Here is a 17,793-nt window from a genome sequence, read left to right as displayed (position 1 = left end):
TACTGATACCTATTTCTCGAACACCTGTCTAAGAATTTAGCTATCTTTTCCCCAATTCAACCTATCTAAGCCACATCCAATCTTAGACATGCTAACATACAATACACCATGTGTCAATAATAGGCTTTCATTTTCATCAGACTTTGAAATTTCTAGGTTAGGTGAGCCTTTGCCATTTTTGACGTATGTTGGTGCTCGGAGTGCGGGCACGCCGAATCAGCACTCGTCCCACCTCACCGAGGCTTAGAAACACCCTTCCTCTATAGATTATCTAGTCTACAAAGATTTTCTGCAACACAGGTGTTATCCCCAGGTCTCACTCTCAGTCTCTGGATCTCCCACATGTTCCAAAGATCACTTCGCTGATCCTGTTAAATCAGATAAAACTCACACACAAGCTCACAGTTGACTCTTTCACTAGTTACTGAGGTGAAAATCTGTCTCATTAAATGTTCTGGATTTTGGTTCAAGATGTACTTTTTTACACAGTGTTCAAGGTTTTTTTTTTTTCAGTTCGATCAATCAGCTATTTCACACCGTCCAATGTCAGTCGGCTCAATGACGTCCTCTTCTTTTATCAGGTACCCCTCTCCTGGGTCAACACGTTTAGGTGACTTTTATGCAAAAACTCTGTTGTTTTTGTGTGGTTTTTAGCAAAAGGTCAAGCTGACATTGCCCCTTTAATCTTGCTCTGTGTGTGTGTCAGGGCTGGTTTCAGTTGGTTCTGGCACACCTTGACGACGGTTTGTGCCGTTAGGAGCACTTGGAACGGATCTAGCCACCTCTTGGCTTTCCAGGTTTTTCTCCCGAAGTCTTTTCTGAACTCTTTCACCATCACTCAGTAACCTGGATTTCAGATCATGTAGATAGGTACTCCTTGGTCCTGGAAGGAAGTCTTTCACCTGCATGTGAACTTCACACAACACACAGGACAGGTTTCGCAATAACTTAACATTTCACTCACACTCATCCGTGAGTGGCCTTGGAGTTTCTCTGGGCCTGATTCCTGCTTTTGGAGGTCTTGCCAAATAGTATCTCAAAAGGGCTTAGGTTTGTTCTTCCCTTATTCTGGTTCTCATATACATTATTATCACTGGCTGGGCCTTAACCCATGTCAGACCAGTATCTGAACGACATTTTGTCAATTTGTGTTTGAGTGTGCCATTTTCTTGCTCCACAGCCCCACAGGCTGGGTGATGGGCACACTGTTGTTTTAAATCAATAAATCACATACTCACGACCTGCTGTAATGCTTTGTTGACAAATGGAGTACCATTGTCATTGCCAATTCTTTCACAGATCCCCCACTTTTGGATTATGTCAGTGCTTTTGCTACCGCACTTGCATCCTGTTTTTAATGTCCCACCCTCAGTTGGGAATGCTTCAATCCATTTGGAGAACATATCAATGAAATCAATCTGGAGATGCTGAAATGGTCAATCAGCCGATGGTTTGGGACTTTAAGGAGTTTTAATTCCCCTACTAACTTTATTTATTTTGCAAATCATGCAGCGTTCACAAAATTTTTGGGAGTAAATAGTTAAGCTAGTTAAGCCCTTAGTGTACCAATGTCTTGAGATACTACCATGCATCCCTCCTTTTTGGCACATGGTCTCGACCATGTGTCAAATTATCATAATCTAGAAACAATTTTTTTGGGAAGACACGGCTTACCAGTTGGACCATACCAAACCTCATCCTTTTTGTTACACCCAGCTTCTTGTTTCTGTGCTTCTGTATGAAGATTCATCAACAAATAGCTCCATATCTGGATTTTGTAGTTTCCTGTAAATCTGGTCTAGGAAAGCAAACTTCATTAACAACATTAAAACAATCATTTGGTTCACCTTCATTTTCTGTAGGAAGAAAAGTATCAGGATTAAATACATTACATATTTTTATTGTGATATTAGTAGTGGTGTGCGATACTGCAAAATTTGGTATCGATCCGCCCACCACTAGATGTTAGTCATTTCAATTAATACACTGTTATACCTCAGCCATCTAGCTGTCATCTTATCATATCATATACTCTTCAGTTGAGAAACAACATTTATAACCAACAAGGTCAAATTTCAGTAACTTACTAAGTTTATTAAATCATTGACTTCATCAGTGACTTCATTCATCATAATTTATTTATTTATCTAAACTTCCATACTTCAAATTGTACTGGTTATCCTGTGTAAATATCCATATGTTTCTGTAAATACTTTATCTTCTTCTTCCTTTTATATTTTGGAGAGTATCAAACAAAATTTTGTTCTACACTAGTATAATGACAATAAAGGTTCTTCTTCATTTACCACTTTTTATTCAGCTGGCACAGCTCTCAAACACATTGGAGACCTGCTACTATAAGGTCTAATTTAGCTTTAAAAAAAAAATTATTTATTGGTCTTAGTTTACCTCCATGACCCTGGAGTAATACTGACGTCATACACCCTCCTTTTTCATTCACTGTATGAGTGAATGGTCTGTTTGGATCCGGGATTCACAGTGTTGGTGTTATGTGCAGAGCTCTTTTCGATGTTTCAAAGGCCTTGTCCGCTTCGATGTTCCAACTAAGTGCACTGTGGGCCTGTAGGCCCTTCCCATCAGCAATTTTGCTTAAGGGAGCCTCGAGGACTTCATACTTAGAGATGATAGTTCTGCAATAAAATCACATACCTAAGAAAAACATTAGTTGCTTTTTTTGTGATTGACATGGGATTTTTCTGAATGGCTTCTATTCTGCCATTTTCTAATCTTTTACCTTCGACAGGAATCAGTTAACCTAGGAATTTAACTTCATGTTTTACTAATTGTAATTTTGAAAGGCTGTCTTTATCTTTGCTAGGTGACATAATAGTTTCACAGTGTCATTTTCACATTTCTCCTTCGTTGGAACATTCAACAAACAATCATTCACTGTTGACCTTTTGGACACAACCAATCATGTCCTTTGTACACATTTGTACACAACTCAACTGTCCTCTCCTCATGAGAGACATAGATCAACTTAATACAGAAATCAGACATTTCACCTATTCTCCATCACCAAAGTATCCACAATGTCTGTTCAACCATCACATGACAACAGTTCCAACCCTCAAGAACCCAAATCACTCCAGTGATCATTACAACCTTTATACAGTGACACGTTTGGGACGCAGCCTTTTATGTCAATCAGGTGTGGTTAGCCTTCCCTTTCATCAATTCTAAACAAGTCAACTTCAACTTCGCTCCTACTTCCACTCCAAAACAACCTCAGTCTTATCTAAGTTTCTAAAACACTCCTTTTCATACTGGTCATCTGACTCCCCCTCTTGGATCTGTGCAGTACAATGCAAATCTTCATTTTTCACTTGGTTAGTAAGCAAGTAAGCGTGTTCTTTGAGCTTCAGATTCACTCCATTCATGCTGTGGTTGCAGAGTTGCCACAAATAAACATAAAGTAAGGGTTTAATGTTCATCATTACACCCTGAAAGGAGTTATGTTGGGTAATTTGGATTTTTAGCCTGTCAGTTTCACTGATCAGGGTAATACCTAATTTTTCACATCAGACATCGCCCCAGTAAATTCACTGGACAATGATCTGACAGTAGAAAGGAAAATTTGAAAGGCTCAAGGCCTTGCAAATGGCATTTTGACAACATGACTCATTAACCATGACTCCTGTTGCCCTAACTGAATGCATGAATCTTCCACTTTTCTTTGGAATGACCTCAAACTTGTCAGTTCTAATGGCTGAACTCCCTTCTCCTCAGTCTACCAAAAACTGTATCTCACTACCATTCACAAACATTACATTATCATAGACATTTTAAGGTTCAGAATACTTAACATATGTTCCTTCAGGAAAATACTTTTGTTCTATATGATTTATAGCTACTTGGATCTTATCATTTATATTTAACAGGTAAAGGGTGTTAGCTTAAGCAATTCTTCTTTGCAAAGCATAGAAAATTCTGACTCACCAGACCCTTTTGGTTTGTCCTCAGTCCGGTCCTCCTCCATCATTCAGTCTTCTCCATAGTTCTCAACTCTTTTAGTCATTTGTTGGCCCAGTGTCCTTCTTTTTGCAAATGAAGCATTTGTTGTTGTCCTTATGACTCCAGGTCACATTTCACTGTGTGACATTGTCTGTTATCCAGTCCATTCTGACATGTGAAATGTCCACGCCCAGCTTCCGACCCATTAGACGTTTTAGTTCATTTGTGGTAGGTCTCAGTTCCACTAAGAACTTTTCTCCTCCAACTTCACGAGGATGTGTCAGTTGTTGGGACACCTCAGGGATGTCATTCTCCGTCCACGGACGATGAACCACCATTGCATGTCCATCAGGTCCTGCTACTTCAATCATGGGAAATGTAGCATGTCTTTATTGTCCATCTTTATTCTTCTTAAAACGATATTCACCAGTCGAGCGAGTGTGAAGGGAGGAAAACATGTTGGATTAGAACAGGTCCTCTCTGTCTTCACTAGGCGGGTCATAGGTTGTACTTAGCACAGCTGAGCTTCCTGCTTCAGGTTTGGAAGGCAGGTCTAGTAGATTATTACGTGAAGTTCTTGGGCGGTGCTGTTTAGGAGGTGGAATGGCACCCTCATGGCTTCTTGCCTCAGCTTCCTGTTGAACTTGCGCTTGTTTCTGTGCTGGAGGACACGGACCGGGACACCCGTCTAGGTCTGGGTCTGAAACAGATTTAACACACTAGACATCTGCTTTGTTAGTTTTACATACTGCTTGTAATATATGTGCACGTTTCTTAGACTCAATAACCCATATACCAAAACCATCACATTAATACATCTCTTTTTCCTCTATTTTTTTATTTTTTTTTCCTAACAACTTTTCAACATTTTTAATTGTCTTTCACTAAAACTACCTTTGGAAGAAAAACCACACTCTTTTATCCAAAATGCAAATTTAGCCACTGCTGTTTCACCATAATTAACATACATAAACCACACATTTGGTTCATCATACACATCTAACAAAAATTTCTGTTTGCTTTTGCCACTCCCCATTATGCCTTGTTGTGTCAATCCACCCAATTTAAATTGTCCGTTGTGAATCACCCGCACACATAAATACATCCCGTATTTCGTTAAATATATCCCATATTTAACTTCTATGTTCGTTCTACACCACCTAAACACATAAATACACCCCGTATTTCGTTAAATATATCCCATATTTAACTTCTATGTTTAGGATTGACTTGTTTTTTCTCCCGGGAGACATATTGCACTAGGTTCGTCAACCTGTGGCAGATTTTCTATCCAAGAAATACTGCTAAACCGAGACGATATCCCATCGACCCTTGCTGGCCACCCCCGACCATCAACAAAATCCAAGTCTAAATTTTGTTACTTGTGTGATTCACACCTGTACAATTTATATAATGTTTAATTTACTTACTTTCTATAAAATGATAGTAACCCCGGAACCAAGGCGGCAGATGAAGTCTGGTCCTGCAACGCAGAATGCCAATTGGGCGTTTCAGATGAAGTAAAGTCCTTCAGGATACTGACGTCTGTATCCCCCAGAACTTCTCAGCCGTCCAAGGAACGGGGTCCCATCTGGGGTGCCATGTTGTTGTGGGAATTCAAAATAACCCTTAAAGATTGACACAGACAACCGGGATAGTGATAAAAGCAAATAATCAATTTATTACTCAGCTGAGGGCCAACCTCAATGCAAACCGCTCACACAGCTTTACAGAGAGAGAGAGCCACTCCTGTCTGCCCTATCACAGTATTTATACCCCACTTTACTGCCCCTTCAGGCTAACTCTTCTCAGCGACCCAACTCAAGGTCAACTTTCCACATCAAACTTGCTTATCATCCTACAAGAATAGTTAGATTGTTAGAAACATGGCGTACCTCCACAAGAATGCACCCGTATCAAAACTGTGCATGCACCCCCGCACACACCATCCTGACACCCATGCATTCCCATGGAAGCAAGAAGCATATCTCTGCCCCTAAGTAACCTTCCAAAAGTCTCTTCTACCTCTGCTAATTGAACTAAGAAAGCAGAAACGTATAAGTTTGATGCAAATAACTAATAAAATATAAAATTTCCATTCACAGGACACGCCTGGCATTGCAGGATTTGAGTCCCTCTCGGTGTAGTGTGTTACTGATGGTAGCCTTTGTTACTTTGGTCCCAGCTCTCTGCAGGTCATTCATCAGGTCCCTCCGTGTAGTTCTGGGATTTTTGCTACCCGTTCTCATGATCATTTTGACCCCACGGGATGAGATCTTGACTCCAAGGGAGATTATCAATGGTCTTGTATGTCTTGCATTTTCTTACAATTGCTCCCACAGTTGATTTATTCACACCAACCTGCTTGCCTATTGTAGAATCACTCTTCCCAGCCTGGTGCAGGTCTACAATTTTCTTCCTGGTGTCCTTCGACAGCTCTTTGGTCTTGTCCATGGTTGAGCTTGGAGTCTGACTGTTTGAGGCTGTGGACAGGTGTCTTTTATACAGATAACAAGGTCAAACAGGTGCCATTAATACAGGTAACGAGTGGAGGACAGAAGAGCTTCTTAAAGAAGAAGTTACAGGTCTGTGAGAGCCAGAAATCTTGCTTGTTTGTGGGTGACCAAATACTTATTTTCCACCATAATTTACAAATAAAAATCCTACAATGTGATTTCCTGAATTTTTTTTCCTCATTTTGTCTCTCATAGTTGAAGTGTACCTATGATGAAAATTACAGACCTCTCTCATCTTTCTAAGTAGGAGAACTTGCACAATCAGTGGCTGACTAAATACTTTTTGACCCCACTGTACATCTACCTTACAGTGTATCACGAAAGTGAGTACACCCCTCACATTTCTGCAAATATTTCATTATATCTTTTCATGGGACAACACTATAGACATGAAACTTGGATATAACTTAGAGTAGTCAGTGTACAGCTTGTATAGCAGTGTAGATTTACTGTCTTCTGAAAATAACTCAACACACAGCCATTCATGTCTAAATAGCTGGCAACATAAGTGAGTACACCCCACAGTGAACATGTCCAAATTGTGCCCAAATGTGTCGTTGTCCCTCCCTGGTGTCATGTGTCAAGGTCCCAGGTGTAAATGGGGAGCAGGGCTGTTAAATTTGGTGTTTTGGGTACAATTCTCTCATACTGGCCACTGGATATTCAACATGGCACCTCATGGCAAAGAACTCTCTGAGGATGTGAGAAATAGAATTGTTGCTCTCCACAAAGATGGCCTGGGCTATAAGAAGATTGCTAACACCCTGAAACTGAGCTACAGCATGGTGGCCAAGGTCATACAGCGGTTTTCCAGGACAGGTTCCACTCGGAACAGGCTTCGCCAGGGTCGACCAAAGAAGTTGAGTCCACGTGTTCGGCGTCATATCCAGAGGTTGGCTTTAAAAAATAGACACATGAGTGCTGCCAGCATTGCTGCAGAGGTTGAAGACGTGGGAGGTCAGCCTGTCAGTGCTCAGACCATACGCCGCACACTGCATCAACTCGGTCTGCATGGTCGTCATTTCAGAAGGAAGCTGACGCACAAGAAAGCCAGCAAACAGTTTGCTGAAGACAAGCAGTCCAAGAACATGGATTACTGGAATGCCCTGTGGTCTGACGAGACCAAGATAAACTTGTTTGGCTCAGATGGTGTCCAGCATGTGTGGCGGCGCCCTGGTGAGAAGTACCAAGACAACTGTATCTTGCCTACAGTCAAGCATGGTGGTGGTAGCATCATGGTCTTGGGCTGCATGAGTGTTGCTGGCACTGGGGAGCTGCGGTTCATTGAGGGAAACATGAATTCCAACATGTACTGTGACATTCTGAAACAGAGCATGATCCCCTCCCTTCGAAAACTGGGCCTCATGGCAGTTTTCCAACAGGATAACGACCCCAAACACAACCTCCAAGATGACAACTGCCTTGCTGAGGAAGCTGAAGGTAAAGGTGATGGACTAAACCCAATTGAGCACCTGTGGCGCATCCTCAAGTGGAAGGTGGAGGAGTTTAAGGTGTCTAACATCCACCAGCTCCGTGATGTCATCACGGAGGAGTGGAAGAGGATTCCAGTAGCAACCTGTGCAGCTCTGGTGAATTCCATGCCCAGGAGGGTTAAGGCAGTGATAATAATGGTGGTCACACAAAATATTGACACTTTAGGCACAATTTGGACATGTTCACTGTGGGGTGTACTCACTTATGTTGCCAGCTATTTAGACATTAATGGCTGTGTGTTGAGTTATTTTCAGAAGACAGTAAATCTACACTGCTATACAAGTTGTACACTGACTACTCTTAGTTATATCCAAGTTTCATGTCTATAGTGTTGTCCCATGAAAAGATATAATGAAATATTTGCAGAAATGTGAGGGGTGTACTCACTTTCGTGATACACTGTATATAATGTTGTGAATGAAAGCTAGGGGATCTCAGCCTATGCAGGGCAAGAACAGAAACCTCTAATGAATGTGTGTGACCTTTAAGCCCTCAGACAACATTGCGTGAGACACTGTTATGCTACTGTAATAAATATAGCAACATAAGCTCAGAAATACTTTAAAAAACTGTTGTCACTTAACACAGTCAACCCCTGCATCAAAAAATGCAACCTGAAACTCTATTGCACAAAAAAGTCAGATATAAATTCTATACAGAAACACCATTGAGTTCCCTAAACTCGAGCTTATCTCTGATAGACTAAAATACAGTGGAAACATGTTCTGTGGTCAGATGAGTTCATGTTTCAGCTTGTTTTTAAGAAAAAGGACATTGAGGTCTCTGTGACGAAGATAATATCGGTTAATCAGGCCGATCCATGGGTCCGATACGTTCACTTTAGTTCGTTTGCGACGCATGCTAAGCCCATACAGGACGCGCTGCTGACGTATGGCGTATAACACAAACAAAAAGAGCAACATGAAGCGAGCCAAAGAGTCAGCTGCATGGAGGTATTTCACGCTTGCTATGCTAACAAGTTCGATGGCAACATGTTTATTACTCATGTTTAGCTGCTATATTTTATTTTGAATTACTGTTTGCACTAAATATTTACGGATAAGTTTATTTGTAAAAGTTATTTAAGCTACTACTGTTTTTCTCATTGTCAGCAGCCACATTTTGGGTGTGTTCGAAAACCTAAGGAGCTGCCTCGCTGTCTTACTGTCTACATAAGCGGCTGCCTCAGTAGTGAGGATTCTAATAAGTCATCAACTTATGTCAGGTTATTCGAACGCGCTACTTACACAGCGATTCCATCGGGTTTAGCTTTTAAGTCAAGTCAACTTTATTTATATAGCGCTTTTTACAATATACATTGTCTCAAAGCAACTTTACAAAATCCAGGACCAACAGATACAAAAACCCCTGTTGAGCAAGCCGAGGGCGACTGTGGCAAGGAAAAACTCCCTGAAAATTACAGGAAGAAACCTTGAGAGGAACCAGACTCAGCAGGGCCCATTCTTCTTGGGTGGCCTGGAGGATACTTTAAATAAATACACGATTTACACAAATCATACAAACACAGAATTAAATGATCTAAAATTCATAACTGGTAATAAATAGATAAATAAACAATTAAATAATAATAGAGTTGTTATCCGCTCTAGTCTTCAATAAAGTCTGTAGTGATTTCTTGTCGTTGCAATTACTCCAGACCCGTCACATCTGACAGGAGCAGCATCGTTGTCCCGGCAGTCTCGACTTTAATCCTTAACCTCGGCGGGTAAACAGGTTTCCATCAGAATGCCCTCGGGGTAAAACAACAGAGAATGTAGTTAATAATGTACAATGCTAGTTGACAAACAGTTTTACAGAGAGTTTTAGATTCCGGCAGCCCTAATTATTACAGCATAACTAAAAGGGAGAGCAAGCAGGTAACAAGGTCATGAAGGCTTTCACAGGACATCAGCGCCCATCTCCCCACCGTCATCAAACCTGAGTAATCGGACAAGAGAGGCAGGACGACAGCAACCCAACATCCCTGATCACCACAAGTTTCTATGACCAAGAACCCCCAAGCTCTGCGCCTTTGTCTATACTAATTAAAAGCCTGAGAAAATAAATATGTTTTTAGTCTAGACTTAAACTTTGAGACTGTGTCCGAATCCCGAACAGAGGCAGGAAGATTATTCCAAAGTTGTGGAGCTTTGTAAGAAAACGCTCTTCCACCAGCCGTGATCTTTTTAATTCTAGGAACTATAAGTAACCCTGCATCTTGTGAACGAAGTGGACGTGCTGGGTTGTAGTAATTAATAAACTCACTCAGATACTGTGGAGCCAGACCATGTAGCGCTTTATAAGTTAGTAAAAGTATTTTGTAATCAATGCGAAATTTAACTGGCAGCCAGTGTAGAGACGATAGAACAGGAGTAATATGATCAAACTTTCTAGTTCTAGTTAGCACTCGAGCTCCTGCATTTTGAACTAACTGGAGTTAGTGCATTACAATAATCTAACCGAGAAGTTATAAACGCATGGATCAGTTTTTCAGCGTCATTAACAGATAGTATATTTCTTATTTTAGAAATGTTACGCAAATGATAGAAAGCAACTCTAGTAATATTATTAACGTGTGTATCAAATGAGAGATCTGAATCTGTTGTGACACCTAAGTTTTTTACATCTGGGCTGGGAGTAACAGATAAAGTGTTTAGGTTTAGCACCAGGTTAGACAACTTGTCTCTTGCAGCTTTAGAGCCAACAAGTAGAACCTCAGTTTTATCTGAATTAAGTAAAAGAAAATTACACGACATCCAGTTTTTTATGTCGTTTACACAATCTTCTATCTTACTGATTGTGTCAGTATCATTTGGTTTGGCTGATATATACAGCTGTGTGTCATCTGCATAGCAGTGAAATTTTATGCCATGTTTATGAATAATTTCACCTAGTGGAAGCATATAGAGTGTAAATAATAGCAGACCCAGTACCGACCCCTGTGGAACACCATACTTTACTTTTGTAGTTTCTGAGCATTTATTATTTACATAAACGAATTGAGAGCGGTCAGTCAAATATGATTTGAACATCTTGCCATTAAAAACAACTGAGGTAGCACAGCGCTAACGCTAACGTCAATATAACATTTCCCTTCATGTACCGATAACGGTTACATTTCCTGACAAGCTCGAACTTGCAAATAAAAACACTCGGTATAAGTTTATACAAGTTAAAAATCAGTAATATTTTATTTACGTTTGATAATAACTCCATTCGTTTCTCTGCCCCGTCAGCTATGTTTATTTTTCTGTAAGAAAAGCGCACCCGACCCGCAATGAATGCTGGGATTGTTTTGGTCACCAAGGCAGCGTCGGATGCTTACTCGTTGAGTGAAAATAACACTGAAATATTAAGATGCCTGTTTATTATTTTATTGACAAATAAATAGCAGTTCAGTACATTTATATCTGTGTTAATTATATTTTGTTTTGCAAACTTAGTAATGTTTAAGTCAATCCTGATGCCTTAAGTCTTTCCCACATAATAAAGTATACGGTTTATTAATTAAACAATGGTATCGGATCGGGTATCGGCCGATATGCAAAGTATATGTATCGGATCGGTATCGGAACTGAAAAAGTTGGATCGGTGCATCCCTAGTCCCAACATTTTTGGTTAATCAGTAAAAACACTGGAAATCTTTTCTTTCTACTTTTGGCAGTTAAATAAAAATACAAGAGAATTAAGAAATCACAGATTGTATCATCATAAGATTGTAATATCCTAGGATGATGTATAATAGAAAGTATAATAGGAAATTTGTTGCATTTTACAAAATGTCCCAACTTGTCTGGAACTGGGGTTGTATGGTAAAGCTCTCTACAAGAATCTGTCTCTGGCCAATTCTTGCAGAAATATCCCTTTTCGTCTTGCATATAATTTTAAAAGGCAGAATTTTGTGAATTAGGAAGTTTTTTTTGATGTTTTTTTTTCTCTGTTAGGTTCCAGATTGCTTCATCTCTCACTAAAGAGCTCTGTGCTCTAGTGTTTGGAGTAAACACTTTCCTGGGAACAATCCTGAAGACCATTATTACTCTCATTGTAGTAGATAAAAGAGGCCTGGCCCTGCCTGTGCATTCCCAGGTAAGTAACAATTTCACAACAAAAGCAATATTCCAATGTTACAGTATATTGGTATTTATAATACCACATCATTGCACTGCTCTGATTTTAACTTTACTTTGTCTGGTTTAAACAGACTGTATTTTCATCTTTCAGCTCTAGGACAGGTTCACATGCTTCAAAAACAAACTCATTTTTATAGACAGTTTATTAAATTTGAGTAAATGTGTTATTTTTAATGCTATTTAATTTATATTAGTTATTTTTTGATCAATCTAATGACAGCCTGTCAAAATCTTTAAGCCTAGCATTACATCTAATGCTAAAAGATTTAGCTTAATCACGTCAAGTTAATTAGTCAAGTGTTTGACTTTTTTTTTAACTAGACAATTTCTGGCTGATCTTATCCTTCCATTACTACACAGTGGTTTACAAAGGCTTTAAAACACATAATAAATAATTCTGGTTACTATCTGTAACCCCAAAGACAAAATGCAAAAACAAAGAATATCTCATTTACTTGTAGCTTACTTTTAGAGAAATTAATGTTGCACTGCTAGTGCATGACCTGTTACAAAAAGTAAACCAAAGATTACTGTTTGTGGTCAGTCAGAATTTACAGTGTATCACAAAAGTGAGTACACCCCTCACATTTCTGCAAATATTTCATTATATCTTTTCATGGGACAACACTATAGACATGAAACTTGGATATAACTTAGAGTAGTCAGTGTACAGCTTGTATAGCAGTGTAGATTTACTGTCTTCTGAAAATAACTCAACACACAGCCATTAATGTCTAAATAGCTGGCAACATAAGTGAGTACACCCCACAGTGAACATGTCCAAATTGTGCCCAAATGTGTCGTTGTCCCTCCCTGGTGTCATGTGTCAAGGTCCCAGGTGTAAATGGGGAGCAGGGCTGTTAAATTTGGTGTTTTGGGTACAATTCTCTCATACTGGCCACTGGATATTCAACATGGCACCTCATGGCAAAGAACTCTCTGAGGATGTGAGAAATAGAATTGTTGCTCTCCACAAAGATGGCCTGGGCTATAAGAAGATTGCTAACACCCTGAAACTGAGCTACAGCATGGTGGCCAAGATCATACAGCGGTTTTCCAGGACAGGTTCCACTCGGAACAGGCTTCGCCAGGGTCGACCAAAGAAGTTGAGTCCACGTGTTCGGCGTCATATCCAGAGGTTGGCTTTAAAAAATAGACACATGAGTGCTGCCAGCATTGCTGCAGAGGTTGAAGACGTGGGAGGTCAGCCTGTCAGTGCTCAGACCATACGCCGCACACTGCATCAACTCGGTCTGCATGGTCGTCATCCCAGAAGGAAGCTGACGCACAAGAAAGCCAGCAAACAGTTTGCTGAAAACAAGCAGTCCAAGAACATGGATTACGGGAATGCCCTGTGGTCTGACGAGACCAAGATAAACTTGTTTGGCTCAGATGGTGTCCAGCATGTGTGGCGGCGCCCTGGTGAGAAGTACCAAGACAACTGTATCTTGCCTACAGTCAAGCATGGTGGTGGTAGCATCATGGTCTTGGGCTGCATGAGTGTTGCTGGCACTGGGGAGCTGCGGTTCATTGAGGGAAACATGAATTCCAACATGTACTGTGACATTCTGAAACAGAGCATGATCCCCTCCCTTCGAAAACTGACAACTGCCTTGCTGAGGAAGCTGAAGGTAAAGGTGATGGACTAAACCCAATTGAGCACCTGTGGGACATCCTCAAGTGTAAGGTGGAGGAGTTCAAGGTGTCAAGGTAACGTCCACCAGCTCCGTGATGTCATCATGGAGGAGTGGAAGAGGATTCCAGTAGCAACCTGTGCAGCTCTGGTGAATTCCATGCCCAGGAGGGTTAAGGCAGTGCTGGATAATAATGGTGGTCACACAAAATATTGACACTTTGGGCACAATTTGGACATGTTCACTGTGGGGTGTACTCACTTATGTTGCCAGCCATTTAGACATTAATGGCTGTGTGTTGAGTTATTTTCAGAAGACAGTAAATCTACACTGCTATACAAGTTGTACACTGACTACTCTAAGTTATATCCAAGTTTCATGTCTATAGTGTTGTCCCATGAAAAGATATAATGAAATATTTGCAGAAATGTGAGGGGTGTACTCACTTTTGTGATACACTGTATATCAGCATTATTAAATAAAAATAAAGTAATCTCAGCCTTTCCATTAATGCCTTCCTTAAAGTCAGTCAGCATACTATTCTTATGCTATTTGTAGTGCTGAATAAAGACAAGACCATCAAGTGCACTAAAACATTATATCCTTCCTAAAGTGGATCAGATCAGTTGTATTAGGGTTTAGAACATGGCTGTAAAACATAGCTACATTTACCCATAGCCACTGTTAGAACCATATCAAAGAAAAAGTCTGCAAGTGTGTTAAGCATACCTCACATAGTGAGAATGCATAGAGAGGCAAAAAAAGTGTTTAGGATCACTAAAACTAAAAGCGTTTTAGGGTCACTAAAACTCCAAATCCAAAATTGGAAACCACCTGAATGATCTTAATTATATTATTATAATAATAAACCTCATTAAAAACTTACTGAGTAAGCTGAATTGTATGATGGCGTATTAGCCACTGTAAAAAAATATTTTTAGGTTTTGATTTAGAGAATAAAGTCGAAATATTACGGCCAAAGAGTGTGTAGCCGTCGTAGGCTTGTCAGTTCAGAGAAGCACGGGTCTCAGTACCTGGAACGACTCGCAAGCACTGAGGGGGCAGCCTCCAATGCGGGTTACTGTGGTTATCCAATAACCCGTGATTATTTTTGGGTGGTTGTTTGTATTGTACGCTTCCATCCACATGACACGCTGACTAAACCTGTCAATGCAACCATTAATAGCGATTCCATACGGCTTTAGTTTATCGTACGAGTCCATATGCCATAAGGTGTTGGGGCCTCGGTTGAAGTGCTGGCAACGACGCAAATGCCGTGTGCATCAGTGCCGAACTTTCTTCTAAATATACACAGTTTATTGCAAAGCCGTTTCAGCATCCTTGGGGGTTGCAAAGAGAATTAAATTAAGCTGTCAGTAATTGTGGTTGTGTTTTGATATATTTTTTTCATAAAAGTTTTTCCAGTAAATCTCTTAAATTCTTGTTTGTGTGCATAAGCAGGCAATAGGAATACTTATGGTGCATTCATATTTTAATCACAATCCTGTATCAGTGTTTCTGTTTAATGTAACCATGACGTGTCTTTTCATGCGTCATTGTTTCTTTAATGGCAGTCATCCCAAAAGTGTTCAATTGTATATAATGACAGTCGATGGTGTGGCGCACACCCCTGGTCAAATTTCAGCTTTTGTTGATTTTGATATTGAACAAACTTGTGGATGTTTTCTCCAAGTTTAGGTGCACAAATTTACCATATGGAAACAACCTTTAAATAATAAAGAGTTTGCACCCAACCCATTTAAAAAAGATCAAACATGAAACGTGGTAGGTTCAGCTAATAATCAGTAATTGTCAATTTATTTTAATATAGAAATTTTACAAAACATGCAATTTGACCAGTGGTGTCCAACCCTTTTGCATAACTATAACGATAAAAGTTTAAATAAGTTTGATATTATCCTGTTAAGTAAGCAAAACCAAAAAGGCAAACTCTGGTGAAACTGCACAATGGATGAGTGTGATCCACTCTTCCATTAACTAATTCAATCAATTCAATGTTTGTGCTTTTTTGTGTTACTTTTATTTTAAGTTTTACTGGTGTATACTAAAAGGTTGTGAGTAGTGGATAAAATGTTTTATTTGTCTGTGATACGAATAAAAAAACATCATTTAACATGAGTTTCAAAACGTTCAAATCTAAATGTATTGGTTTTGTATAGAATGGAAGCATCAACTAAAAGAAAAAGTAAGGATAAGCAATACACATACTAAATAATTATAAATAAAACAAAAATAAAAGTTAATGCACAGCCAGCCCGATACTATTCCTGCAGTCCAGAAGATACTAGTTTGTGTAAAAACAAACTTGCTATAATGTTCTCTCTTAAATAAACCCAGTATCAATACTAGGTATAGCCTTAAGTGTGAAAACCACATTATTTTAGTGCTATTGCTTACAAATCATAACCTGTTGTTTGCCCAGTCAGAAGTATTGTTGGACATCCAATTCTAAAACCATGGACATTAATTTGGGGTTTATCACAAGATTTTCTTTCTGGTAAGAGAGGTCCACATACTTCTGGCCATATAATGTAAATTTTTTTCTGTAGAAAAAAAAGTGTTAATTTAATGAATGTATTTCTTCTTTCAGTTTTTGTTCTACTTTGTTTACTTTACCCTGCTGACGATGTTGTACTTGGGCTGTGCTGCATGGGTCATCACACATCATTACCGCAATGAGAGGCGTGAGCCTACTGAGGTGTCTACACCCATTGATCCTGTGGAAACAGCTCAGACTGAGAAGGGCCCCCTTGCTAATGGAACTAATGTCAGGACCTGAAAGTTGGACTTTTTCACTTAGTTTTGTTTAGTATTGTTTGATATTGTTTAGTATTGTCTAAATCAGACTTATTTGAATAACTGTGCCTTACTGAAACACATAAGAGAAGTCTTTTTATTTTACTGTAGTAACAGAACTATAAACAACAAGAACAGAGCTAGTTATAGCATTTAGAATGTAGATATTATACAAAAAATCAGCTAGCATTCCATTACGATGAAAAAGTCATTAATTGAGAGACAGCTGGAATTTCAAAGCAATTTTTTAACAACATTTGTTATTATAATGGTCGGAAGTCCTTCTTTAGGGCAATTTATATTAGGGCATGAGGTGAAATAATAGTAAGAAGTTCCACATGCTTTCTTCTGTGGGTTTTCTTAAGGTACTGCATGTTTGCCTACTTTTTAAAAACATGCAAGAAATGGCAACTGATATTTCCAAATAGGTGCTAGATGTAAGTGAGTGAATAGGTGAGTGTGTTGCCTTGAAATGGTCTGGTGCCTTGTCCATGGTGCATTCTTAATTTACAACCAGTGTTTTTAGCTGCCACAGGACAGGTTATGTTAGGCATAAGGCACAGTGTTGCAAATCCACACATGCTGTGTGTACTCTGTCCAAACTCTGTCCAAAGCTGTCAGTACTGTTTACTAGTGAATTCAAGCTGACAAGAAATACTATAATGCTTTAAAGTTTCCTGGTTTGACACTCTTCATTTGCATTTACCAGCAGAATTGTAGAATTTGCCATTATACCAACTTTATTGGACTGATGTCGATGTGTGATCTTCACAGCTATGCTCTCAATTTAAATATCGGCCTTCATCATTGATTAATAGGTGACTTCTTTGTTAGTTATTGGATATAATTATAATAATGTTATAATGTCTGTTTTTTTTAATAGTTTAGTAGGGTTAGCTTATGATTCAATCCTATTTACAATAAACAGTTAACATAATTTGACTTCTCACATTCTCATAAATTCTCAGATTTATAGTAAATTTATGCAGGGATCTTGAACAGAATTACAAAAGGTGGATTGGCAACCTCTTGCCCATAGGTCTAAGTGGGCAATGGGACTAAGTGGGCTGTCATTTGGACTGGTGCCCTGTCCAGGGTCCATTCTTACTCCAGTTTTTTTTTGTGGTGGCACTGTACCCTGGCCAAACTAAAGCAGTTCGTAGAAATATATATACACCGATCAGCCATAACATTAAAACCACCTCCTTGTTTCTACACTCATTGTCC

General features: G+C 39.4%; 1 protein-coding gene across 1 annotated transcript in view; it reads left to right on the top strand.

Annotated features, from left to right (window-relative positions):
* The window catches only part of slc19a1 (solute carrier family 19 member 1), a 34,287-nt gene extending 16,522 nt beyond the window's left edge, over nt 1-17,765 (top strand). Inside the window, exons 5-6 of the mRNA XM_062997646.1 lie at nt 11,930-12,071; nt 16,361-17,765. Coding sequence (XP_062853716.1) covers nt 11,930-12,071; nt 16,361-16,549 — 331 coding nt within the window. The 3' untranslated portion in view covers nt 16,550-17,765. The remainder of the gene's footprint in view (nt 1-11,929; nt 12,072-16,360) is intronic.
* Nucleotides 17,766-17,793: the final 28 nt, after the last annotated feature.

This window comes from Trichomycterus rosablanca, chromosome 6 (assembly GCF_030014385.1).
Source record: "Trichomycterus rosablanca isolate fTriRos1 chromosome 6, fTriRos1.hap1, whole genome shotgun sequence".
NCBI classification, from domain to species: Eukaryota; Metazoa; Chordata; class Actinopteri; order Siluriformes; family Trichomycteridae; genus Trichomycterus; species Trichomycterus rosablanca.
The sequence above is the reverse complement of the archived record's forward strand: the minus strand, read 5'-3'. Positions and strand labels throughout refer to the sequence as shown.